The sequence below is a fragment of the Arachis ipaensis genome, chromosome B6, assembly GCF_059453495.1.
Source record: "Arachis ipaensis isolate K30076 ecotype BB chromosome B6, ASM5945349v1, whole genome shotgun sequence".
NCBI lineage: Eukaryota > Viridiplantae > Streptophyta > Magnoliopsida > Fabales > Fabaceae > Arachis > Arachis ipaensis.
In genome coordinates, this window is record NC_142441.1 from 17656712 (window position 1) to 17683249 (window position 26538).

Here is a 26538-nt window from a genome sequence, read left to right on the forward strand (position 1 = left end):
TTACCTAATAACCTCCTATTAAACATTGAACCACCTAATAAAAAATATCAAGACTTCAACTTAAAAATGTTATCCACAATTTACTAATCAATCATCCTCAATGATACAAATAGAGATTTTTCTACACATAAAAAAATTAATGCTCCGAGTCATAGATTATGAAAAATCTCCTTATACACAAAGGCCATAAATGCATTAGGGAACAAAAGAATCTAAAAAGCATAAAAAAAAGAGAAACAAAAGTTGATAAGAAAGCAAATGAAATTAAACATGAAATAAATGAAGGGTTATTTTATTTAGAAATACATAATAAAAAAATATAGGAGAACGTTGGTACTCTGATAATTATATAGAAATATTTAAGATTTCATCAAAATCATGATTTATTAATTATACTCTAATATTAGCCTCTAATAAAAAAATATTGCTTCAATGTAATATTGATAATATGCATTATAAAACACATAATGCATATTGAATTATAAATTTAATTACCTTTATAATAGTTAAAAGAATTAAATGTTAAACATGCATTAACTTTTTATATACTAAAAAGATAAATTATAAAATATTAAAAATCATATTGTATTTCTATTAAAGTTTTAAATAATTTGTTAAAGATTGCAACCATAATTATTACAGTACTAAAATATGTATATAACTTGTTCTATTTATTTTAATTTCGCAAGAAAAACTGCAAAATATCACTGATCATACTAAAAATAAACACAAAGGCATGATCTTCCATTTTATTAGTGATTAGATTCAAACTAAACTATCAATACTCGTGTCAATAATTACTTAATATGTCAACAATGCACTTATATATTCTATAAACTTTAGAAATAATATTGGTCTCTCATTAGATTTACAGTGAAAACGAATGATACAACAAATTTTAATTTGTATATATAGACTATTTCTTAATGGATTGAAGTTGAGAAACCTCTCAAATCACTCTTTTGGGGTACCAATTGTATCACTTGTATAGCAAATCGTTCAAAAGTACTGAAGATTACTTCTTCCCTCCATCGAAGTCTGAAAAAAGGCAAGTGCTACTAAACCAAAACTACAAAAAAATAAAATAACAATAAGTTGTGTTAAGAAACCAAACCTGTTATCCAAAAAAACAGATGGTGCACAATTTTGATTTTTATAGATTGTTATAAATCAATTTAATAATATGATAATAAAAAATCTTTAAAGCCAAAATTATATCCTTTAAATAAAAAAAATGAAAATACAATATACAGACAAATCAAAATTAGCACACAACTCTTTTAAAAATAAATAAAAAAGAACACGTAGACATATAGAATCTTCTTGCCCACTTAATTGCTCAAAGACGGAATGATATCAAATTTATCAATCACATGAACAAGTCTTTCAAGAACTTTTTAGTCCTAAATCATTTTAGAAACATAAATGGTTATTTTTTTTAGAAAACTGGATGCACAATACACAAAGTCTAACAAAGAGGACCTAAATACAAATGGTCATATGATAATTCAACACAACATTTTTCTATCAATGGTTAACTAAATCTCCAAAATTCATAACATTTCCTAATTATTCAGCTGATGCATATAGATATGCTCAAACACACACAGAAGCACCAAGAAAGGAAAAAGAAATAAGAGTACAACTAATTACCAATCACAAACTTGTAAGGTAAAAATCCTATGTTCTCATTGTACTTCCTTTGATAAAAAATCTGCCCCAATAGTTTTTTTTGTACTAATTGCTAAACTTATTATTTATATTTCTAAATTATATTTATTAGGAAAATATAAGAATATGAAGCTCCTTGGTATACCGTTAAACTATACAAAAACAAATCACAAAAAAATACAATAAGAATCAATAATGATAAATAATTTTGAAGACAATCAAATGCCAAAGAATACCTTATTCATCAAAGATGTCTTTCTCACTAATTGATGTAAACTCAAGCTTCAACCACAATTGAAAGTGCACAAATGATTCAAATAATTGTTACATATAGTGAAAATTATTTTACAGTATCAACAAATCATAATAATAATGATAGAAAACTAAAAAAAAAAAAGAATTGGTATAACAGTAAAAGAACAAAAACTCACAACTAAGTTACCTGAAAAGGATTAATTTCAAAAGCATGAGTTTCTTTCTCTTCAATAGCTGCTGCCACCTCAGCTTCATTTAGCAACTTACCATGAATGCCTTCAATTTTATCTGCTGCTTTGCTAATTGCAAATCCATCTCCATTTGTACATATAAGAGAAAAGTCCATATGGAATTTGAATTTCACTGGTTCAGTCAGAGAATGCACATTGCATAGTATTTAAGATACAGTAACATTTTTAAATGTTCACATCCAAAGTTGCATGCATCCACAACATCTATACCACAATCACATATTAAACAATATTAAAATTGTGAAAAAAAAGAAAGGTACTTTCTGCAACCCCAAAATCACAAACAAATGCATCTTTTATGACAACAATTTCTACTAAGATTTAAACATGAAAATTCTAGAAGTATGCATATACTTTAAAGGCACATGCGCACATCAACGGTAAAAAAAAATACCCAACCAAGACAAAATAAGCTGAAAGCTTTTTGTTCATATCAATGCCTCAGGAGCTAATGTTCAAACACAAATAGTTCACTGCTCTGATCAATTTTAGCCAAAGTTATTTAAAAATAAAATAAATTAAAAAGGTGTTCATGAGGAAGAAAGCCTGTAGAGTGATAAAGCCAGAAAAATGTTATTCGTTGTTATGCTTTAGAATGACACTCTCATCCACCCATCCATTTTCCTTCCGAAAAACACTTTAACAACAAATTTGAGAAGCTAAAAACTCGAGTTTTCTCAGTATTATGAACATGAATTCATATAACATCAGGCAAAAAGAAAAACAAAAAAGTCCAGATTTGAAGTAAACCAGTTACAAAAATAGAAAGAAAATCGTGAATTTAAGAGAGAGGAATGTACCCAGAAGCTGATATGCACTCTTAGACTGCGAAGAACAGCGGAGCAATCGATGCATATGAAGAAGCCATACGTAATGGACGCTCATGTTGGATTCTTCACATTGCAATCGAAACACATCTAAAGCGAAAAAATAAAAAACGAATTTAAAAATCACAAAAAGTAAAAATATAGTAGATCAGAAAAAAAAACTTGAAAAACATCAAACCAAAAATCTCAAAATTGAAAATCTGGACATCAGAAGTGATCAAACTTTGTTTTCAAAGAGCTTGTTTAGAAGTCCCTTGTAAAGTACCCAGAATCCCCATAGTTGTAGCGGATCCGCTGCCACCACCGTTGCCGTGCATGCCTCCACATCTGCGTCCTCCTTGGTTGCAATCCCTGGCCATATGGCTTATCCCCACCACAGCTGTAGCACGCGCCAGAAGAACGACTGAATACAGTAAACAATGAAAACAGGAGATTATAAATATACTTGTTTTTTCAATTCAAAATTGAAATTTGAAATTTCATATTCTTTTGACTTGTCTGAAGAGGTGGAAAATAAATGTAGGTGAGAATGAATAAGAAATAGTTAGTATTGAAAGAAAAATTAAAAGAAAGAATTGTCAGAGTCATTAAAGCCAAAAGACAAAATTTACAATGCCATAAATTGTCAGAGTCATTAAAGCTCAGATGAACAAACATTACATATATAACACCTTAAAGAACTCAACCCTCATGCCGTCCTCTTCAAGACAATTGAAATGCATTCACTTACTTACCAGTGTGTCAAGAAAGAAGAGCAAGTTGTTAACTTGTCTTACCAGATTTCTAATGCCAACATCCACGAAAAAACTTATCATGAAATCATCACAATTTAAACAATCAGCAAAGAAACTTTTCTGAGAAAGCTAATATGTACTTCGAAGATGCGACGAATAGCGGAGCAAACGATGCATATGAAGACCCTATACATAACCGATGCCCATGTTGGATTCCTCACATCGCAGTCGAAATGCAACTGAAGCGAAAAAATAAAATCAAATTAAAATCACAAAATTTTAGAATATGGAACAAAAAATTGAAAAACCTCAAACGAAAAACCTTAAAATTGAAAATTTATGGAATCGAAAGTAATCAAAGCTTGTTTTTAGACTTGGCCGTGAATTTTCTGAACATTGCGCTAGGAATCAGAGAAAAAACAGAAGAGCTGGAAAATAAAAGCTTTTAGGTCAGAAATTGCTACAAACTCAACTACCACTTCTCCAAAATTCAAAATTTAAAATTCACTAAAAAAATTAGAAAAACAGGTAAAAAAAAGAAGGAGAAAATTAATTGAAATGAAAGAGTGAATAACACTATTGGGAGTGAAAAAGAATAAGAGGAGGAGTTGTTAGAAAATATTAAAGACATTGAAACAACCATACAAACTGAACAATGAATGCTGGGTTATAATTATACTCTTCTTTTGCCATTCAAATTTAAAATTTTAGGTTTTTGATACCTGTAAGGTGAAGAGGAAATAAATATTGAAGTAGAAGATGAAGGAGAATTAATTAAAGGAAGAAGTTGTTTTAAGAAGCAAAGTTTACTTGAAAAAAAAATAAATGATTGAATGAGAGACCACACATGAACTAACTATTTAGAGAATACCATAAAATGTCCAACTCTCAAGCTCTCTCTAACATGACACGTTAGATTTCCACTATCTGACAACCCTCTATTAATAGTTTAGTATTAGATTAAGCACTTGTCAGCTTCGCAAGTGACAATGGTTAAAAAAAATTTTGACATGTACTTTAAATATACATATTAAAATTATTAATTAAAAAGATTTTTTTTAATAAAAATCGCCCAAATTTTAAGTTTTTACTATATTTATTATACCTCTATTATAATTAAAAAAATAGCTATGTAAATATGATGCTACATAGTTTTTTTTTTTTTTTACATTTCTCATTCTTTCGCAACGACTTTTAAAATTAATTTATCTTTATAGTTATACAAATGAGAAGCTCTTATGCTGATGTGACGTTCATACGTTGAGTCTGGGAGTTTATTTGATTAGGTGTCGTCACTAAAAATTTTTAGAATTATATTTATAAATTATAAATTATTATTTGCTTAGATTGTTATTTTCAAATTTTAAATTATTTGTTTGGGTTGTTTTACTTAAGTTGTTATTTTTTAAATTTTAAATTATTTTATTTAGATTGTTGTTTTTAAAATTTTAGATTGTTTTACTTAAGTTGTTAGTTTTTAAATTTTAAATTGTTTTACTTAAGTAGTTATTTTTTAAATTTTAACACTATTAAAAAAAATTTGTTGATTCCTTTTAGCACTTTTTTTTAAATATTGTTGATTCTTTTTAAAAATTGCAGCTACAAACGTTCTTTTACATATATTCACCTTAATTTAGAATTTAAAAATTGTTAAATATTTATTACTTTATCTGCAAGTTTAATTCAAATTTAAATTAAAGTCAATCAAATTAAAAAAAAAAATTAGCTATGAATCAACTATAAAAGTATAAGTTATGAGATATGTATAGGACCATAATTCAAAATACATCAATCCCTTTCTTTGCATATATCAAAAATCTAAAATTTCTCTACTTATTCCAACGACTGATATTCACAAAATTATAGAATTCAATTTTGCAATTGACAATTGTGTGTACGTATACGAGTGATACGGTTATGAACACTATCTTCCTCTTTATCGTTGAAGTTCAAATATCTGATAGTCCCCATTTTCATCTTCTTATAAAGTTAAGAAGATGACGGATAACGTGGACCTCATAAATAAATTAAAAAAATGCTCACTCTATTCAAATTGTGAGTACAGTTATAAGTGTATTTTCTATTAAAAATCAATTTATTTTTTGCTTCCTTGGTCATTAGTAGTATCTAATTTATAAATAATAATTAATAACTAATTATAATTTTAGAGTATTGACTATACCGATGGTTTGTGATGGAGGGCGGAGATCAGCCAATTAAGAAATCAATATAGAAATACATTGCGAGTATAGTTCTTAACCAGCAAAAATCCGCTCATCAATTTAGAAAGGTTGTCACAAATTTTAAAATAAAAATACTGGGAGTATGAATCCTAGGTCGTCTTCCAACGAGTTGACAAACGGGTGCTATCTTATTAATCAGGAGTTTTCTGAGAAAATTGAGAGTTGAATGACAGAAAATAAATAATTATAAATTAAAGAGAATTATATATTTAGAATAAAAAGCCTTGACCGGGGGAATGATCAATTGAAAGTTCTATCTTTATTGGAATTCTCTCAAGTGTAGTATAAAGAGGTTGTTATTTTCACTTAGTTAACCCTTACTAAATAAAGGAAAGTCAACTGATTGAGTTAACTCTTATTCGCAAATCCTAGTTCTCTCCCTTGGGAAGGTCTAGCGTTAGTAAATAGAGGATTAGCCAACAACTTCCAATTTAACTAATCACTTGAGCATTCTAACTCAAGTGTCTCCTTTTAATCAAACCCCATGTCAAGTTGGGAATCTACTTCATTGACATGAAAATTACTTGCATAAAATTAAAAAGGGAATAAAAAGAAGACATGATAGACAATAACTACAAATTAATTAAAAGTAAAAGTAATTCTTTACATTAAAAAATTCTAAAAACAATCCAATTGTAACTCTAAACAAGAATTAAGAATATGGAAGAGTAAAGGAGTGAGAAAACAAACTAGAATAATATCTTCAATAGAGGTAATGACTCTTCAATATCCAAAGCAAAAGCATAAAACTAAAAATATGTGAATGTAAAAGAAAACCTAGAGGAAGAGTAATTTCTCTCTAGATTCAGATCTAAAAACTAAACCTATGCTAATGAGAATCTGTGTTAGTCTCTGCTCGTTCCCCGGCTCTAGTTTGTGTTTCTGGACTGGAAACTGGGTCAAAATTCGGTCCAAAATCGCCCCCAGCATTTTCTGTTATTTCTACAGATCGCGCATGTCACGCGTATGCGTCAGTCACGCGTACGCGTTGCTGGTTGTCTTGGCGTGTCACGCGTACGCGTCATTCATGCACACACGTCTTTGTGCAAACTCCAATCCATGCGTACGCGTCGCTGCAAATTTTTTCATGTCGCGCACACGCATGAGCCATGCGTGCGCGTCGATGCTCGCTGGTTATGTTCTTAGTTTCTTGTGTTCCTTCTATTTTTGCAAGCTTCCTCTCTATTCTCTAAGCCATTCCTGCCCTATAAAGCCTGAAACACTTAACACACGGATTACGGCATCAAATGGTATAAAGGAGAATCAAAATACACAAATTAAAGACTCTAGGAAGCAAGTTTTCAACCATAGAATAACACTAGGAAGGAATTGTAAAATCATACAAATCATATGAATAAGTGGGCAAGGACTTGATAAAAACCACTCAATTGAGCATAAGATAAACCATAAAATAGTGGTTTATCAACCTCCCCACACTTAAACATTAGCATGTCCTCATGCTTAGCTCAAGGAGATCAAAAGAATAGATAGGAAAAAAAAACAAGACTCATGAAATGCAACCTATATATGAATGCAACTATATGCTAAGATGATTCTGTACACTTGGTTAAAAGTAAATAAGTTCTCTAAGACACACATAAATCAGATATCACTAATTTAAATCATACAGTAAATACAATTAGACTCGTAAGTAGACAGCTCATGAAAGCAGGGAACATAAAATTAAGCATTGAACCCTCACTGATAGTGTATGTGCACTCTAATCACTCAAGTGTATAGGGTAATCCACTCTAGTCTTCTCTAGTCATGCTTTCTAAATTTTGTTCTTCACCTAACCAATCAACAAATATTTAATGTACCAATACAAATATCATGAGGTCTTTTCAAGGTTGTAATGGGGTTAAGATAAGGGTGAGGGTATATATATGGCTGAGTGAGCTATAAATTGAATCCTTGACTAACCTAAGCTCTCACCTATACATACTCTATATTCTTCTTAAATCATGCCTAGCTACCCAAAATTCTCATTTTTGCATCTCATACTCATGCATCAACTTTTCTTTAATTTTATCACATATGCATTGATTTTTTCATTAACTTAACATTGGGATAATTTTGTCCCCTTATTTATTTATTTATTGAATATTTTTCTTATAGAAAAATAAACATAACTTATCAATGCACATGGATATTTAATTTTTTTTGGTCTCACATGAGTAGGTACCTAAATTTCCAACATTTTATTATTTAAACATTATACACTTTCATTAACCCAAGTTCCCACAGTTTTCCCATACTTAGTTAACATACTATCTTAAGCTAACCAAAGATTCAATTGGAGTATTTAATTTATTTTTATGCTTAAGGCTAGTAATGTGGTAAAATATAGAACAAATGGGGATTAAAAGGCTCAAGGTGGCTAACAAAGGTAATTGAAAGGGGTAGGCTATTTGGGATAAGTGAGCTAATAGAATAATGTCCTGAATCATATGCATGCATATAAACACATGAAACATTGGACATATAGAAAAGAACAAGGTAAAGATTACAATCATAGGGAAGAAAACACACAAGAATAACAATTCATGGTTAAATAATATAACCATATAATTAGGCTCAAAAATCTCACTGGGTTGTGTGTTCTTAGCTGTCATTCATGTTCCAATTTACAGTCTTTAAACAAGTTTATTTAAAAAGTTTTTAATTTAAATTAGTGAAATATCATAAAATAAAGTCTTGAAAAGAATTTTATTATTTTAACCAAGCAAACATACATGCAAATAATTATTATCATGCAATCTATTCTATCTAATAAAAGAAAAATAACCTATTGGTGTTAAGAAAAACATTTACCTCCGGAAGTTAGGTACTGACCGACCTCCCCACACTTAAAGCTTGGTATCGTCCTTGGTGCCATCAGTCAGAAACAAAGGGGGGTTGGTAGCAGCATCTCCACAGTCGGGATTGACATGGCTTCTTGTGCTGGTGGATGAGGTGGAGTCCGAAGTGTCTGGTTCTTCTTCAGATGGGTGGTTGCCAACAATCAGCTCCTTAAGGTATGTAAATTGGCGCTTGTTACGGCGCTCCATTTGCTTTGCCTGCCAGTCAAGCCGGTCCAACCTCTGAAGTATCTGAAGGAACAGATGATTTGTTAATGGTGCTTGTGATGTGGAAGGAGAAGGGGTGTCTCCAGCCGGGTCTGCGGTCCGGATGATAGTGGCTGCTGGAGGTCTGATGTGCTTTCCATTGGGCATAATTTGATCATCCCACGGAAGTATGGTCTTGGTGTCCCCAGCTCTGTAGGAGACTCCGGCTGCCGAGACTAGATCTGAAACCAAGGCGGGAAAGGATAGGTTGCCCGTAATCTGTACGTGTCCCATGGCGTCCCGGAGGTGTCTTGGTAGGTTGAGAGGTTGGTCTGTAAGGACACACCAGAGAAGAACAGTCATATCTGCAGTGAAGGAGGACTCGTGAGTGCTCAGAAAGACGTAGTGGGACATAATCTGTGCCCACACTCGAGCATCCAAGGTGAGTGCTGAAGCCAATATTCCCTTAGGTCGGGATCGATGGTATCCATAGATCCATCTGCTGCCAGGTTATGCTATAACTTTGAGGATGGCATCCCAGTCAAATTGGTATGTCTGGCGTTTGAAAGAGGCTTCTTGGTATGCGTCCAATCCTTCTGCAGCAGGGGGGAGATCCAAGGCTTGCTGAATGGCCTCTTCGGAAATAGGGATTTGCTTCTGACGGACATAGACAGACTGCAGGGTTGGCATGTGAAAATTGGAGTAGAATTCAACTACCCATGAAAGGTTAACCTGCCTTGGCTGTCTCCGTAAGAATCCCCATTATCTGCGCTCAATACGGGGCTCAACAAATTCAACAATGTGGGTCGGAAGGATGAGTAGGTGCTCATTGTTATAGTTCCGCTCAGCCAAGATGGGGGAACATCTGTTCACAGTAGCGGTTAGTGAACCGCGCAGTGTCCCTTGCTGGAAAGGCTTTCTCTTTTTCATCGACCTTGATGATCCTCTTGACTCGCTTTGTGGATGGCTTGACTGATGTTGAGGATGGTTTCGCAGCTAGCGCTCTTTTTGTTCCTCTCTTTGTCGGTAGTTTGGGAGCGGCTTTCTCTTTACCCTTCTTGGTGGCCATCCTGAAAAGGGAAAACGTAAGTAACATGTAAAGCCAAGGGTTAAAGCAAGGAGGAGGACAGTACAAGTGATAAGAACTGCATGGTAAAGAAGGATGTCGTTAACATATGGTCGCGACTACATGTGATAAGTTCATCAATGAAAATATAGCAAGTGCATGTTATGGCAAGTAGATGCAAGATGTTTATTTGCATGCCGGTAAAGGCATGAGTAGCATAGATCAAGCATCAAAAGCTAAATTGTATTATCACTCGTAATAAACTAACCATCATGTTTGTATTGACAATTATATTCAATTAATAAAATATTTAAAGGGTTTTGTGAAAAAAAAAACAGGCATTAGAGTAGAAGGATAGAAGAATTAAAAATGCACAATGCCATACGGACTTTTTCACAAACACTTAGTATGCATGGTAAATATGTTATTGAAAGTATTAAATATGAACATGCAAACAACCCAAAAATAATTATTGATAATTGTCAAACAACTCCTTAATAATCCACAAGCAATTATAGAAGAAAATAATCACCCAATTAGATTTCTAACACTAATTAAAAGGATGTAAAAAGAAAAAGAAAGAGAAAGACAAAGAAAATATAGATAATGAAATTAAAAAGAAAAAGAAGAAGGGAATATAAATTAAGGTAATAATGGAAGAGTAAAAGGGGAAGAAGAAAAGAACCTTGATGAAGGGGATGAAGAAGGAGGGAGAAAGTAGCAGAATGTAAGAAAGAATAAAGAAGGAAGAAGGAAGAAGAAAGAATTAGGATTGAGGGACAAAAGATAAGAATTCTGGCGCAGATCTAGTTAAACTGTGCGTCGCATGCGACGCGTGCGCGTAGAGCACGCGGTCGCGTGAATCGCGCTATTTTCGAGCGATGCGTACGCATCAGGGACACGTACGCGTGACAAGGGTTGTGCGTTTGGCGCGGAGGCAGACTCGCGCATGCACAACTCTCTGTCCCATACGCACTATTGCCAAAAATTCAACCGACGCGTGCGCGTGAGGGACGCTGACGAATGAGATTTTTGACGGTTTAGAATTTCACAAATGAAATCTCGTTGCAAGTATAGTTTCTAAACCAATCACTAATCCTTTCATGCAAAAATTTGTTTGTCACTAGTACAAACCCCTAAAATTTATAAACCGAAGTATTGGACCTCGGGTCGTTCTCCCTAGGAATTACAATGAAGTGTCTTGTTATTGGTTATGAGTTATTCTGGGGTTTTGGATGAGAGGCATGAAAAGTAAATGGCAATGGAAATAAACTAACAACTATAAAAGGCTCTTGGTAAGGTGTGAGAACTAGAAGTCCTATCCTAGTTATCTTTCTCAATTGTGATGAGAATTGTTCATTGCTACCACTTAGTTAACCCTTACTAATTAAAGGAAAGTCAAGTGGATGAATTGACTTGAGCCACAAGTCCTAGCCAACTTCCAAGGAAAGACTAGCTTTAGTGCACTCCAAACCAATTAGCAATCTCTCCAATTATCAATCAACAAAGGAATTAGATAACTCAAGTGTCACTAATTACTCTACCTAGGCCAAGAGGAACAAAATCTACACTAAAATCCAACCAAGCATTTCATCAAACACTTGGAAGGCACAAAAGAAAAGTATAGTCAATCACAACAAGAATGAATTCTAACTACAATTGAATGTAAAGAATTAACAACAACAATCAAGGAAATCACAATTATCATGAATTACCTCAAATTGCATTATTGAAAGAAAACAAAGGAACAACAATATATCCAAAACAAAATGAAGAATTACAATTATTAAAGCACACAACTAGAAAGAGGAAGAGGAGAAGATTAGGAATTGGTAAATGAAAAGTGAATCAAAGCATGAGTTAAACCTAGATCTAAGAAGAGAGATTAACCTAAACCTAATCCTAATCCTAGAGAGAAGAGAAAGCTTCTCTCTCTAGAAACTAACTCTCAAAACTAACTAAGCTAAAACTAAACTAATTGGTAACTAACACATGTTTCCCTCTTCACTCCTTGGGTTAAATAGCATCAGAAATGAGTTGGATTGGGCCCACAAGGCTTTAGAATTCGTTGGCCACGTTTTGCTTTAAGTGAACTAGGTGGCAGCAACGGCGCGTGCACGTACTTTGCACGTGCGCGCCACCATACGTGTAGCAAATATGGAAAATCTTATATCGTTTCGAAGCCCCGGATGTTAGCTTTCCAACCCAACTGAAACCGCATCAATTGGACCTCTGTAGCTCAAGTTATGGTCGTTTAAGTGCAAAGAGGTCGGCTTGACAGCTTTCCGGTTCTTTCATTTCTTCATGAGTTCTCCACCTTTTCATGCTTCTTTCTTCATTCCCTTGATCCAATCTTTGCCTTCTAAATCTGAAATCACTTAGCAAACATATCAAGGCATCTAATGGAATCAAGGAGAATTAAATTTAGCTATTTTAAGACCTAAAAAGCATGTTTTCACTCTTAAGCACAATTAAAGGAGAATATACAAAACCATGCTATTTCATTGAATAAATGTGGGTAAAAGGTGATAAAATCCCCTAAATTCAATACAAGATAAACCGTCAAATTGGGGTTTGTCAACCTCCCCACACTTAAACCAAGCATGTCCTCATGCTTAAGCCAAGAGAAAGCAAAGGGAATCAACATTTATTCAATGTAACCTATCTATATGCATCCTATCTACATGAATGCAACTAGATGCAAAATGGTTGTACCTACTTGGTTAAAAATAAATCAATCCTCCAAGTCATTCATGCACAAGTAGGGTCAAGATCATATAACGATTCATGAATCCTACCAATTCAAATATAAAAATTGAAGTTCAAATAGACTTGCAAGAAGAATGCTCGTGAAAGCCGGGAATCAAGGAATTGAGCATCGAACCCTCACCGGAAGTGTTTGCACTCTAGTCGCTCGGTGTTTGGGGTTGATTCTCTCAGTTCTCCCCTAATCATGCTTTCCAAGATTTGTTTTTCTTCTAATAATCAACAATTATTCAATGCATGCATACATGTATCATGATGTCTTTTCTTTAGGTTGTAATGGGGCTAGGGTCAAGGTAGGATCATATATGGCTAGTGGACTTAAGGATTTGAATCTTTGATTAACTTAAACTTTCCCACCTAACCTATATAATGACCTATACAATTAAGTACTAATCTAACTACCCATTCCTCACTTTTTCACATACTCATGCATTTTCTTTTCATTTCATAACACTTATGCATTGATTCTTATTGAGCTTCACTTTGGGGCATTTTGTCCCCTTTATTGCTCTTCTTTTTTTCTTTCTTTTTCTATATACATTTTTTTCTTTTCTTTTCTTTTCTTTTTCCTTTTCACTTTTATTTCTTTTTATTTTCATTTTTTTCTTTTTCTTTCAAACTATACACAAGAACATCAATGCATAATGTCTATACATTTAATCAATACATGAGTATGTACCAATTCTCCAATATAAAAATACAAAACACAAACACCCTTTTATCCCAACTAATGTCCCAAAGTTTTCCCACTCTTGGATGACACTCACACTCACTAGCCTAAGCCAATCAAAGATCCAAATAAAGGACATTCATTGTTTTCCGCTTTAAGGCTTGTAATGTGCTAAAATAAGAACAAGTGGGTTAAGCGTAGGCTCAAAATTGGCTAACAAAGGAGAGTAAAAGGTAAGGCTATTTGGATAAGTGAGCTAATGAAATGATGGCCTCAATCATATAAATGCATGAATACAAGGAATAATGGGACATATAGATTCAAACAAATCAAAGATTACAATCATAGAAAGAGAACAATTACACGCAAGAAGGAAAATAAGTGGTTATAAGATGTAACCACACCATTAGGCTCAAATCTCACAAGCTTGTGTTCTTAGCTCAAAACCATGTTCCAAAATAAATTCTTTCAAGCAAGTTCAACAAAAATTTTCAAATTGGTAGGGTGCCCTAAAAACAGTTTTCTTGGAAAAGAAATCATCACCATAACCAAGTAGTCCTAACATAAAAAAAAATGCTCAAATATGTACAAATTTTAACTATCATGCAACCTATCATGCAATGCAATAGCTAATCTAATTAAAGAAAATAAAAAAATTTGGTGTTGAAAAGAAATTTTTTTTTTTTTTTTACCCATGGAGATCGGTCAGACGACCTCCCCACACTTGAAGATTGCACCGTCCTCGGTGCATGCAAAGAAGAGCAAGGTGGATGGGTTGCTACAATTGATGAGCTTCTTCGAAAGGTTGTGCGGATGACTTGTTCGTTGCCCCATTTAAAAGCTTTTCCGTTTCCTCCTTTCTTGGTGGCCAGCCTAAAAGGAGAGAAAAAGAAAGAAAATTAAGCCTACAAAAAAAGATATCAAAGTAAATAGAACATAGGCGGGGGCTAATGCCAAATAAGAGTATGATTCTCTACTACATGGTAGCTACAACATGTGAGTGAGAAATCAATATAAGCAAAAAGCATATCAACTGATACTTGATGCAAGAGTAAAGTTAAAGTATGGAGAGTATATTGAGCATCAAGATCAAATAAGAATTGATACAAACAAGATTAGTGATACGCATGAAAGCATTTGATTCTATCCTAACTCAATGATGAAGCGGTACAAGAAAAAAACAAAGGGTAATGAATTAGGAAGGGCTAAAGCACTAATCTTGTGTGTTGACAAATATTACAATTAATGTAACAAGTCATGAAGCACCAAAACAAATGCAAGAAATTCTCAACAATTTAGTGAGAGAATTCAACACCATTATTAAAATGAGAAATTTAGAAAATAAAATGAGAACAAATAGAATTAAAATTCAAAGAATAAAAGTATGCAAATGTAATAGACAAAAGGAAATGGAAGAAGAGAAAGAAAAAAAAAATTTTTTTTTTATATATTTATAATTTTTTTTTAGTATTTTATTGATTTATTTATTATTATATATTTTTTTTATTATTAAAAAATTTTTTTTTCTTTTCTTTTTTTTTTATTTATATTAAAAGAGAAAAGAAAAAAAATCTTTCAAGAGAGGAAGAAGAAAAAAAATGAGAAAGAAAGAAGAAGAGAAGAGGAAAGAAGGAGAAAGGAGGAAGGAGAAAAGCAGGGTGCAAATCCGCGCGCGCGCAAAGCGCGCTCACGCGTGGATGCAGCAGGGACGATCCGCGTGCGCGCGCACAGCGCGCTTACGTGTGGATGCAGCAGGGACGATCCGCGCGCGCGCACAGCTCGCTTACGCGTGGATGAGCTTGTGCTCCCAGCACAATGCTGGCACAACGCGTGCACAACTCTCTGGTTTTTGTACCAGAAGTTGCGGAAGTGCAATGTGCGCGTGCGCGCACAGCGTGCTTGCGCGCCGATGGCCGTTTTTTTTTTTTTTTTTTGCCCAAAAAGCATAAAAATGCCCAAGAGCTCTCTATAATGTCCAAAACTCTTCTTTATTTAATCAAATATCAAACAATTCACAAAAATGCAATTTGATTTTAGGATTTGTTCATCTACTACTAATGAATACAACATACTAACAACCAATCTTCACAAACAAATCAATATGAAATGAAAATCTACCTACAATGGCAACTCAAATCACTTATTAAACAAAACTAAAAGAGGAAGGAAAGAGTTTACCATGGTGGGGTGTCTCCCACCTAGCACTTTTAGTTTAAGTCCTTAAGTTGGACATTTGAGAAGCTTATTGTCATGGTGGCTTATGTTTGTACTCATCCTTGAATCTCCAAGGATCTTTGCGTCTCAATTGGTTGGCAGAATTTCCAACCATATTCATCAAGCTCGGGCACAGTTCTACCCAAGATACGAGTCCCCATAGTTGGTCTTCACATAGCGAACCGGGATCCCATATCTTGTCTTCACACCCATCCGTTAGTTGAGTTTCATGGTTTTGTCGGATGAGCGGTTGACATAAAGGTAAATGACACCTAGAATTCTCTTTACTCCACCAATGCTTCCTCCTAGATCCATATAAAGCAATCCTTGTCCCAACATCATCCCTATACCTTGAGGCCTTGGCCTTGATAAGCTTAACACCTATTTTCCAACCACTACACAACTCGTTTTTACGTTTAATTCCACAAAGAGTTCTAAGTTGACCATCATTTTCAAGCAAACCATATTCAAGCGAGAAAGTAAAGCTTATGGATAAGAATTTTACCCACTTGAAAGTTGTATTGGATGGTAATTTGGGGAGAGAGGCTTCCCCACACTTAGACCATGCATCCTTGTGCTCTTCTTTGTGTATTTCCACCTCTTTGCAAGCCTCCTTGATTCCAACCTTTCCCTTTTTATCACATAGTTTGGTGTTGTCTTCAAGAACTTTGATTTCTTGCCTAATGGGAGGTGATTCAATTTTGGATAGGAACTCATTGATGAATAAATCCATTTCTTGGTCAACCTCTTCATATTCTTCAATTTCGATATACACCATGCTAACGTTTTCCTCTTGGTAGCTCTCTTTCTCATTGCTCACCAAGGGTATGGGAGGTTGTGCACACTCTTTTATACTTTCAACTCCATGTCCAATGGGAGAGGATTCCATTGTAGAGAGAAATTCATCCATGATTGAATCCATCTCTTGATAAGCCTCTTCTAAGTCTCCAACGATGATATGCCTTGGAGGTTGCGCACCCTCCTCAGCATCAATATCAAGCTTCTTGGAAGAGTGCTCCATGATGCTACATTCCCTTGGACTTTCAACATCTCCTAAATCTTCAACCACCTCTTCCTTTTCTTCAATGATCATAGGCTCCTCCAATTGTTCCAACACAAAATTTGACTCCTCATTTTCCACCGAATTTTCCAATTTCTCCTTCATGCTTTGCTCTTCTTTTGACTTCTCACATGTGGTCACGGAGGTACCTTGAGTATTCAAGCATTGGTGGGCTAAAGTGTGCACCACCTTGGTCAAATTGGTCACAAACTCAAGTGTATCCCGCTTCATGGCTTCTTGTCCTTGGAGTAACAAAGTGAGAGGATCGTCTATTGGGGCTTGGGGTGAATAGGAAGGTTCATTATTTTGGAGAGAGGGTTCATAGTAGGAAGGTGGTTCTTCTTGGTAAGGGTATGGAGATGGTGAGGGTTGAGGTGGTTCATGGTAGTAATCTTGATAGGGTTGTGGTGGTTCTAAAGGTTCTTGCTCATAATGATCACAAGGATGTGGTATGGGTGATTGGTTATATGATGGATAAGGGTCACATAAAGGTACTTGGTAGAAATGGGCTTGTGAGTATGGTTGAGCATCATGTTGAGGATAAGATTCATAGGCATATGGTGGTGGTTGCTTGTCATAAAAGGAGTCACCATAGCCATTGAATTGACATGCATTAGGATGAGAGTTATACCTATAAGTGTCCGGAGGTTGATGCCAATAGGAGTGATCAATTCCTTGAGGCTCTTCCCATCTTGGAGTGTTCCATCCTTGGTACATGTTAGCATTGAAGTTCACATTCCCTACAACACAATTAGAGCCAAACTCATAGCCAAAGTGGTGAGAATTCATAATGAGAGAACAAAATAAAACTAACAAAAATTAAGAAACAACAAAAGATAAACCTATTCACAATATTCACATATGTACAATAACCAATAACATAACACCATTGCAAGTCCCCGGCAACGGCGCCATTTTGACGAATGGATTTTTTGATGGTTTAGAATTTCACAAATGAATTCTCGTTGTAAGTATAGTTCCTAAACCAAACAATAATCCTTTCATACAAAAGATTGTTTGTCACAAGTAACAAACCCCTAAAATTAATAACCGAAGTATTCAAACCTCGGGTCGTTCTCCCTAGGAATTACAATGAAGTGTCTTGTTATTGGTTATGAATTATTTTTGGGGTTTTGATAAGAGGCATGAAAGATAAATGGCAAGAAAGTAAACTAATGGCTAAAAAGGTCTTGGCAAGGGTTGGTGGTCAAGGATCTCTATCCTAATCACTAACCACAATATGAGAATTGGCAAGGATTAATCTCATTAAATCATCCTCTAACTAGTAGTAAAGGAAAGTCAAATGAGCTATATCAATCCTACTCCATAAGTCCTAACTCTCCACTAATTCAATTAGTGAGAACTAGAGTTAATGGATCCCAATCATCAATTACTTGGACATTAATAACTCAAGAGTTCCTAAGTTACCTTTCCAAGCCAAGAACATAAAACTCTACTCTAAAATCCAACCAAGCATTTCATCAAACACTTGGAAGGCACAAAAGAAAAATATAGTAAATCAATAACAAGAATTAATTCTAACTACAATCAAATGTAAAGAATTAACAACAACAATCAAAAGGAACACAATTATTATGAATTACCTCTAATTGAATTGAAAGAAAATAGAAGGAGCAAAAGTAGATCTACAACAAAACATAAGAACAACATAAAGGAAATTACAACAAAAGAATAGAAGAAGAATGAATGTAACAACAAGGAATTGAAAGGTAGAAGGAGATGAAAGCATGAATTAAAATCTAGATCTAAAAACTAAACCTAATTCTAATCCTAATTCTAGAGAGAAGTGAGAGCTTCTCTCTCTAGAAACTAACTCTCACTACTAACTAAGCTAAAACTAAACTAATTGGTAACTAACACATGTTTCCCTCTTCACTCCTTGGGTTAAATAGCATCAGAAATGAGTTGGATTGGGCCCACAAGGCTTTAGAATTCGTTGGCCACGTTTTGCTTTAAGTGAACTAGGTGGCAGCAACGGCGCGTGCGCGTACTTTGCGCGTGCGCACCACCATACATGTAGCAAATATGGAAAATCTTATATCGTTTCGAAGCCCCGGATGTTAGCTTTCCAACCCAACTGGAACCGCATCAATTGGACCTCTGTAGCTCAAGTTATGGTCGTTTAAGTGCAAAGAGATCGGCTTGACAGCTTTCCGGTTCTTTCATTTCTTCATGAGTTCTCCACCTTTTCATGCTTCTTTCTTCATTCCCTTGATCCAATCTTTGCCTTCTAAATCTGAAATCACTTAGCAAACATATCAAGGCATCTAATGGAATCAAGGAGAATTAAATTTAGCTATTTTAAGACCTAAAAAGCATGTTTTCACTCTTAAGCACAATTAAAGGAGAATATACAAAACGATGCTATTTCATTGAATAAATGTGGGTAAAAGGTGATAAAATCTCCTAAATTCAATACAAGATAAACCGTCAAATTGGGGTTTGTCAGACGCGCACGCGTGGATAGTTTGGAGGGGAAAATGATGCGTACGCGTCAGAGACGCGCACGCGTGACGTTCCTTGTGCTCCTAGCACCGTTCCAGCATCAAGCCACCACAACTCTCTGGCCATACACCCATTTACGCCGATTTGTAGGGTCACGCGTACGCGTGGGTGACGCGTACGCATGGGTGACGCATACGCGTGGAAGGATGATTTTGCAAGTGACGCGTACGTGCCAGGGACGCATACGCGTGGGCGTGTTTGTGCCTAAGGCACGCCTCCAGCCATGCTCCTGCGTAACTCTCTGTTTCATTCTTCTTTGTTTCGCATGCACACATGACGCGTACGCGTCAACGACGCTCGCGCGTCGTGTGCTTCTTTTTTTTATGCAGAATGCAAATGCAAATGTAGACTATATGCAGAGATAATGAGAAGAGTCACTAAGAAAAATAAAGTAGAATAAAATAAAATAAAACTAAGACTAAAACGAAATGATCATACCATGATGGGTTGTCTCCCACCTAGCACTTTGCTTTTACGTCCTTAAGTTGGACGGTCTTCAAGCTCATTCTGCTTCTGTTGGTGGGTCCTCCAAGAAGAAGACCTCTAGCTCTTTGTGTTCCTTCATCTTCTCACCATGATAAAGCTTTAGGCGATGTCCATTGACCTTGATGCAATTGGAACTTGAAAGATGATGCAGGTGGAAGACTCCATATGGCTCTGCTTTCTCCACCCTGTAGAGACCTTCCCATTTGGATCTCAGCTTGCCTGGCATGAGTCTCAGCCTAGAGTTATAAAGGAGAACTAGATCTCCTGGTTAGAACTCTCTTCTTTTGATATGCTTGTCATGCACGGCCTTCACATTCTCTTTGTATAATCTGGAGTTATCATAAGCTTCGAGTCGAAGGGTCTCCAGTTTTGCCATTTGCAGCTTCCTTTCAGCGTCAGCTTACTCGAATCCCATGTTGTATTCCTGCACAGCCCAGAAAGCCTTGTGTTCTACCTCTACTGGAAGGTGGCAAGCCTTTCTGTACACTAAGCGGACGGGACTCATCCCAATGGGTGTCTTATACGCTGTTCGATACGCCCAGAGCGCATCAACAAGTCTGGTGCTCCAGTCCTTCCTATGAGGCTTTACTATCTTTTCTAGAATCCACTTTATTTCTCTGTTAGATACCTCTGCTTGCCCATTAGTCCAGGAATGGTATGCTGTTGCCACTTTGTGAACTATCCCATGTTTCTTTAGTAATCCTGCTAATCTCCTGTTACAGAAGTGAGTGCCTTGATCACTCACGATTGCTCGTGGTGATCCAAAGCGACAGATAATATGATTTTTAACAAAGAAAACAACAGTGTTAGCATCATCAGTATGGGTAGGAATTGCTTCCACCCATTTAGAAATATAATCTACAGCTAACAGTATGTAAAGGTAACCACTAGAGTTTGGAAATGGACCCATGAAGTCAATACCCCAAACATAAAAAATTTCACAGAAAAGCATAATCTGTTGGGGTATCTCATCCCTCTTGGATATATTCCAAAAACCTTTGGCATGGGGACAGGATTTACAAAAGGTAGCAGCATCCTTAAAAAGAGTGGGCCACCAGAATCCACAGTCTAAGATTTTTCTAGCTGTTCTTTGAGGGCCAAAACGTCCTCCACTCTCAGAAGAGTGGCATGCCTCTAAAATGGACTGGAATTCTGATTGAGGCACACACCTTCTAATTACCTGGTTAGCACCATACCTCCATAAATATGGGTCATCCCATATATAATATTTAGACTCGCTTTTCAGCTTGTTCCTTTGATGCGTATTAAAATTAGGAGGGAAAGTATGGCTAACTAGATAATTAGCTACAGGTGCATACCAAGGAACTACTTCAGATACTGCGTGCAAGCTATCAAATGGAAAAGCATCATTGATAGGAGTGGAGTCATTCTTAATGTGCTCAAGGCGACTCAAGTGGTCTGCCACTAAATTCTGGTTACCACTCCTATCCTTAATTTCTAAATCAAATTCTTGCAGCAACAGTATCTAACGTATCAACCTTGGTTTGGACTCTTTTTTAGCTAATAAATATTTTAGAGCTGCATGGTCCGAGTACACTACCACCTTAGTACCAAGTAAATAGTCTCTGAATTTATCCAGAGCAAAAAAATAGCTAGAAGCTCTTTTCAGTGGTAGTGTAGTTAGACTGAGCAGTGTCTAAGGTCTTAGACGCATAAGCAATTATGAAAGGATCCTTACCTTTGCGCTGAGCCAACACTGCTCCTACTGCATGGTTGAAGGCATCACACATAATCTCAAAAGGCTGGATCCAATCTGGTCCTCTCACAATCGGAGCTTGAGTCAAGGCGATTTTCAGCTTATCAAATGCTCGCATGCAATCCTCACTAAACTCGAACTCAACATCTTTCTGCAGCAGTTTGGATAAAGGCAATGCTACCTTACTAAAGTCCTTGATAAATCTCCGGTAGAAACCTGCATGGCCAAGGAACGAACGGACTTCCCTCACGGAGGAGGGGTAAGGTAGACTAGAAATGACATCTACCTTTGCTGGATCTACAGAAATACCAGTATTAGAGACAACATGTCCTAGAACAATCCCTTGTTTTACCATAAAATGACATTTTTCAAAATTTAATACAAGGTTTGAACTAACACACCTGTCTAATACTCTAGCTAAACTATCCAAGCAAAGGTTAAAGGAATCACCATATACGCTAAAATCATCCATAAAAACTTTCATACAGCTCTCGATAAGATCTGAAAAGATACTCATCATGCATCTTTGGAAAGTAGCCGGTGCATTACATAAGCCAAAAGGCATCCTTTTGTATGCATACGTTCCAAAGGGACATGTAAAAGTAGTCTTCTCCTGGTCTTCAGGAGCTATATGAATTTGAAAATAGCCTGTATAACCATCTAAAAAGCAGTAATGGGATTTACCTGACAGGCGATCAAGCATCTGATCAATAAATGGCAAGGGGTAATGATCCTTGCGAGTAGCTTGGTTGAGACGCCTGTAATCAATGCAAACTCTCCATGAATTCTGCACTCTAGTTGTCAGGAGCTCTCCATGCTCATTCTTCACTGTTATGACTCCAGACTTCTTGGGCACCACTTGTACTGGACTGACCCATTCACTATCTGAGATGGGATAGATGATATCTGCTTCAAGTAGTCTGGTCACTTCTTTCTTGACAACTTCTAAGATGGTGGGATTCAATCTTCTTTGGAGTTGACGGACAGGTCTTGCTCCCTCTTCTAAGAATATTCTGTGCTCACAAACTTGAGGGCTGATGCCTACTATATCTGCCAAGCTCCACCCAATTGCTTTCTTGTGTCTTCTCAGCACACTGAGCAGCTGCTCCTCCTGTTGGAAAGTGAGTTCCTTTGCAATGATAATTGGGAACTTCTGATTATCCTCAAGGTAAGCATACTTGAGGTGGGGGTGGAAGGGACTTTAATTCCAATATCCGCTCATGGCTGGGCTCTGGATCATCTGGAGCTAGTGATAATGGCAAAGTGTCCTCATTGTGTTCAGAGGGTGTCCCTATACTTAGACCTTGCTCCATGTGCCTCTCTTCTACTTCTTGGTGAACTGCAGCTACCGTTTCATCAATGATGTTGCACTGGAAGATGGAATGATCTTCCTGAGGGTGCTTCATAGCTTCATTCAAATTGAAACTCACTGTTCTGCCATCTATCTCAAAGGAGTAAGTTCCTGAGAAGGCATCCAGCTTGAACTTTGAAGTCTTCAGGAATGGCCTTCCAAGCAGGATTGATAATGGTCTTCCTGAGTCATTAGGGGGCATTTCCAAGATATAGAAGTCAATGGGAAATGTGAGCCCCTTAATGCTTACCAGAACGTCTTCAGGAATTCCAACCACATTGATGATGCTTTTATCTGCTAAAACAAAACGAGCTGCCAACCTTTTAAGGGAGGGAGCCTCAAAGCATCATATATAGACAATGGCATAATACTCACGCACGCTCCTAAATCACACATGCAGTCAGAAAATATTACACCCTCAATGGTACAGTTAACCATGCATGGACCTGAATCACTACATTTTTCAGGTATACCTCCCATTAAAGCAGATATAGAACTACCTAAAGGAATAGTTTCTAATTCATTAATTTTATCTTTATGTATACATAAATCTTTCAGAAACTTTACATATTTAGGTACTTGTTGAATAACATCAAAAAAGGGAACAGTTACCTCAACCTTTTTTGAAGATTTCTACCATTTTGGGATCAAGTTCCATCTGCCTCCTGTATTTCCTAGCAAGGTGTGGAAATGGAACAGGAATGGTGCCACTTGCAGCTTCTGCGTCCTTTGGTGCTCCATTCCTTGGCTGTGCTTCATCTTTTTCAACCATGTCTTGTACTTCCTCTTCCTCCTCAACATCTTCCACTTCAACCATGTCTTCAACTGGGGTGTGTTCTTGTGGGCTTGGCTCCTCCTAATTCCTCTCTTACAGTGTAGTTCTGGACCTCAAAGTGATGGCATTGATGCCGCTCTTTGGGTTGGATAAGGGTTGAGAAGGAATTTCATTGGAGCTTGAAGGCTGATTATTAGAACTATTCATTGATCCAATCTGTGAGGCAAGAGCTTGTACAGTAGAGGTTAGACCGTTCAAGGTGGAGCTAAGTGTATTCTCCATGGCCTTTTGTCTTTGCTTAATAGACTGAAGCATTTCGTCATGAGAAGAAGAAGACGGGTAAGTGATCTGAGGGGCCTGCTGTCGGTTGTTCTGAGGTGCTTGGGACTACCTTAAGTGAGGTGCTTTGTAGGGCTGGTTTTGGTTCTGCTGTCTGTTGTTGTTATTCCACCTCTAATTTCCATTGTTGTCTCTGCCTCCTCTGTTGTAGTTGTCCCTCCAACCTTGGTTGGAATTATCCCTCCATCCCTGGTTGGAATGGTCTCTCCATCCCTGGTTGGAGTTGTCTTGCTAACCTTGGTTGTAGTTTCCACCTTGGTTGTAATTGCCGCCTTGTTGATTGTACCCTTGATTCGGGCGGTCATAAAAATTATGAGTAGCTGCTACGGTGTTGTCCTCTTGTTGAAGTTGCGGACACTCATAAGTGTAATGACTATAATCAGCACATATCCCGCATACTCTCTGAGGGACTAACTGTTGACTTTGTTGTGGTGGGGGAGGCTGAGGTTGTTGTTGATTTAGCTGTATTTGCTTCAGTAGATTGGTCATCTCACATATACTCTGTGTAAGAGCAGAAGTCTCAATGCTAGAGGAAACCTCTGTAACAGTCTTTGAGTGGTTATTCCTGTGCCTGTGATTCCGAGTGGACTCAGCTAGGTCGCTGATCAGTTGCCACGCTTCATCTGCGGTCTTGTACTTTTTTAGGGAACCATTACTTGCACCATCCAGTGTAGTCTTATCTCGGGACTTCATGCCTTGAGTAAAGTTGCTGATCAACACTAACTTATCAATCATGTGATGGGGGCATGCATCCAGAAGATTCTTGAAGCGCTCCCAGTACTCATAAAGAGTCTCCGATTCACCTTGAATAATGCAAGAGATCTCTTTCCTTAGTCTGTTTGTAACTTCAGCTGGAAAGTATTTTTCCAGGAATTTTCTCCTGAGCATATCCCAGTTAGTAACGGTCGCTTAAGGTTGAGTGTAGTACCACTCCCTCGCCTTTCCCTCAAGAGAAAATGGGAAGGCGGTTATCAAAATAGAAGTTTCATCTGCACCATGACGCCTAACAGTAGAACAGGCTGTCTGAAAATCCCTTAGGTGCTTGATAGGCTCCTGAGCAGGTAAGCCATGAAACTTGGGCATCAAGTTGATTAGTACAATTTTTAGTTCGAAATCTGCAGCCAGATTTGGGTGACGCACTTGATACGGTTGCAGAGTAAATTCTGGAGCTCCTGCCTCCTGAAGAGTGATCCTCCTGGGTGCCGCCATGTTACCTGCGCCTAAATCAACCAAATTAGTAGAAAAGGAGCTTGTTTCTCCTCAGATGGCGCTTCAGATTCGCCCTCAGATGAGACTGGTGAATTGATAATAACCACTTCATCACCCTCAGAGGCTAATCGACGCCGAGCTCACCTAATACGTGAAAGAGTTCTTTCAATTTCAGGATCAAATGCGGCTAAGCTCGGATCAGGTAACGAACGCATCATTCAAAGAAAGAAACATACAGCTCATGGTAATAAAATAAAACAAAATATGAAAAAATTAAAAATATGTACACTAACTAATAATTTAGCACACAATTACAACTCTCCGGCAACGGCGCCAAAAATTGACGCGGGGCGAAAATCAGCCAATTAAGAAATCAATATAGAAATACGTTGCGAGTATAGTTCTTAACCAGCAAAAATTCGCTCATCAATTTAGAAAGGTTGTCACAAATTTTAAAATAAAAATACTGGGAGTATGAATCCCAGGTCGTCTCCCAATGAGTTGACAAACGGGTGCTATCTTATTAATCAGGAGTTTTCTGAGAAAATTGAGAGTTGAATGACAGAAAATAAATAATTATAAATTAAAGAGAATTATATATTCAGAATAAAAAGCCTTGACTGGGGGAATGATCAATTGGAAGTTCTATCCTTATTGGAATTCTCTCAAGTGTAGTATAAAGAGGTTGTTATTTTCACCTAGTTAACCCTTACTAAATAAAGGAAAGTCAAGTGATTGAGCTAACTCTTATTCGCAAATCCTAGTCCCCTCCCTTGAGAAGGTCCAGCATTAGTAAATAGAGAATTAGCCAACAACTTCCAATTTAACTAATCACTTGAGCATTCCAACTCAAGTGTCTCCTTTTAATTAACCCCAATGTCAAGTTGGGAATCTACTCCATTTACATGAAAATTACTTGCATAGAATTAAAAAGGGAATAAAAAGAAGACATGATAGACAATAACTACAAATTAATTAAAAGTAAAAGTAATCATTTGCATTAATAAATTCTAAAAACAATCCAATTGTAACTCTAAACAAGAATTAAGAATATGGAAGAGTAAAGGAGTGAGAAAACAAACTAGAATACTATCTTCAACGGAGGTAATGACTCTTCAATATCCAAAGCAAAAACATAAAACTAAAAATATGTGAATGTAAAAGAAAACCTAGAGGAAAAGTAATTTCTCTCTAGATTCAGATCTAAAAACTAAAACTATGCTAATGAAAATCTGTGTTGAGTCTCTGCTCGTTCCCTGGCTCTAGTCTGTGTTTCTAGGTCGAAAACTGGGTCAAAACTCGACCCAAAATTGCCCCAGCGTTTTCTGTTA

At 36.4% G+C, this 26538-nt stretch overlaps 1 protein-coding gene and 1 non-coding gene across 2 annotated transcripts; one reads left to right on the forward strand and one right to left on the reverse strand.

Moving 5' to 3' along the window:
- Nucleotides 1-1015: 1015 nt before the first annotated feature.
- On the reverse strand, nucleotides 1016-3915 carry LOC107645759 (uncharacterized). The gene is made up of 5 exons (XM_016349854.3): nucleotides 3879-3915; nucleotides 3270-3407; nucleotides 2978-3094; nucleotides 2114-2289; nucleotides 1016-1069 (listed from the first exon to the last, which is right to left on the reverse strand). The coding sequence occupies exons 1-5, from the start codon at nucleotides 3913-3915 to the stop codon at nucleotides 1016-1018; spliced, it is 522 nt and encodes a 173-aa protein (XP_016205340.1).
- A 20812-nt stretch (nucleotides 3916-24727) lies between these two features.
- Nucleotides 24728-24835, forward strand: LOC148554749 (small nucleolar RNA R71). The gene has a single exon (XR_015887820.1). It is a non-coding gene; the product is annotated as a small nucleolar RNA R71 (small nucleolar RNA).
- Nucleotides 24836-26538: the final 1703 nt, after the last annotated feature.

What these genes read in the sequence shown, in the direction of transcription:
- LOC107645759 (XM_016349854.3), bottom strand. Translation starts at nt 3,915, where the DNA reads ATGCATCGTTTGCTCCGCTATTCGTCGCATCTTCGAA. An exon ending in CTATTCGTCGCATCTTCGAA is followed by an intron (nt 3,408 to 3,878) that starts GTACATATTAGC and finishes TACTGTATTCAG; the next exon opens with TCGTTCTTCTGGCGCGTGCT. An exon ending in GAGTGCATATCAGCTTCTGG is followed by an intron (nt 2,290 to 2,977) that starts GTACATTCCTCT and finishes TGACTGAACCAG; the next exon opens with TGAAATTCAAATTCCATATG.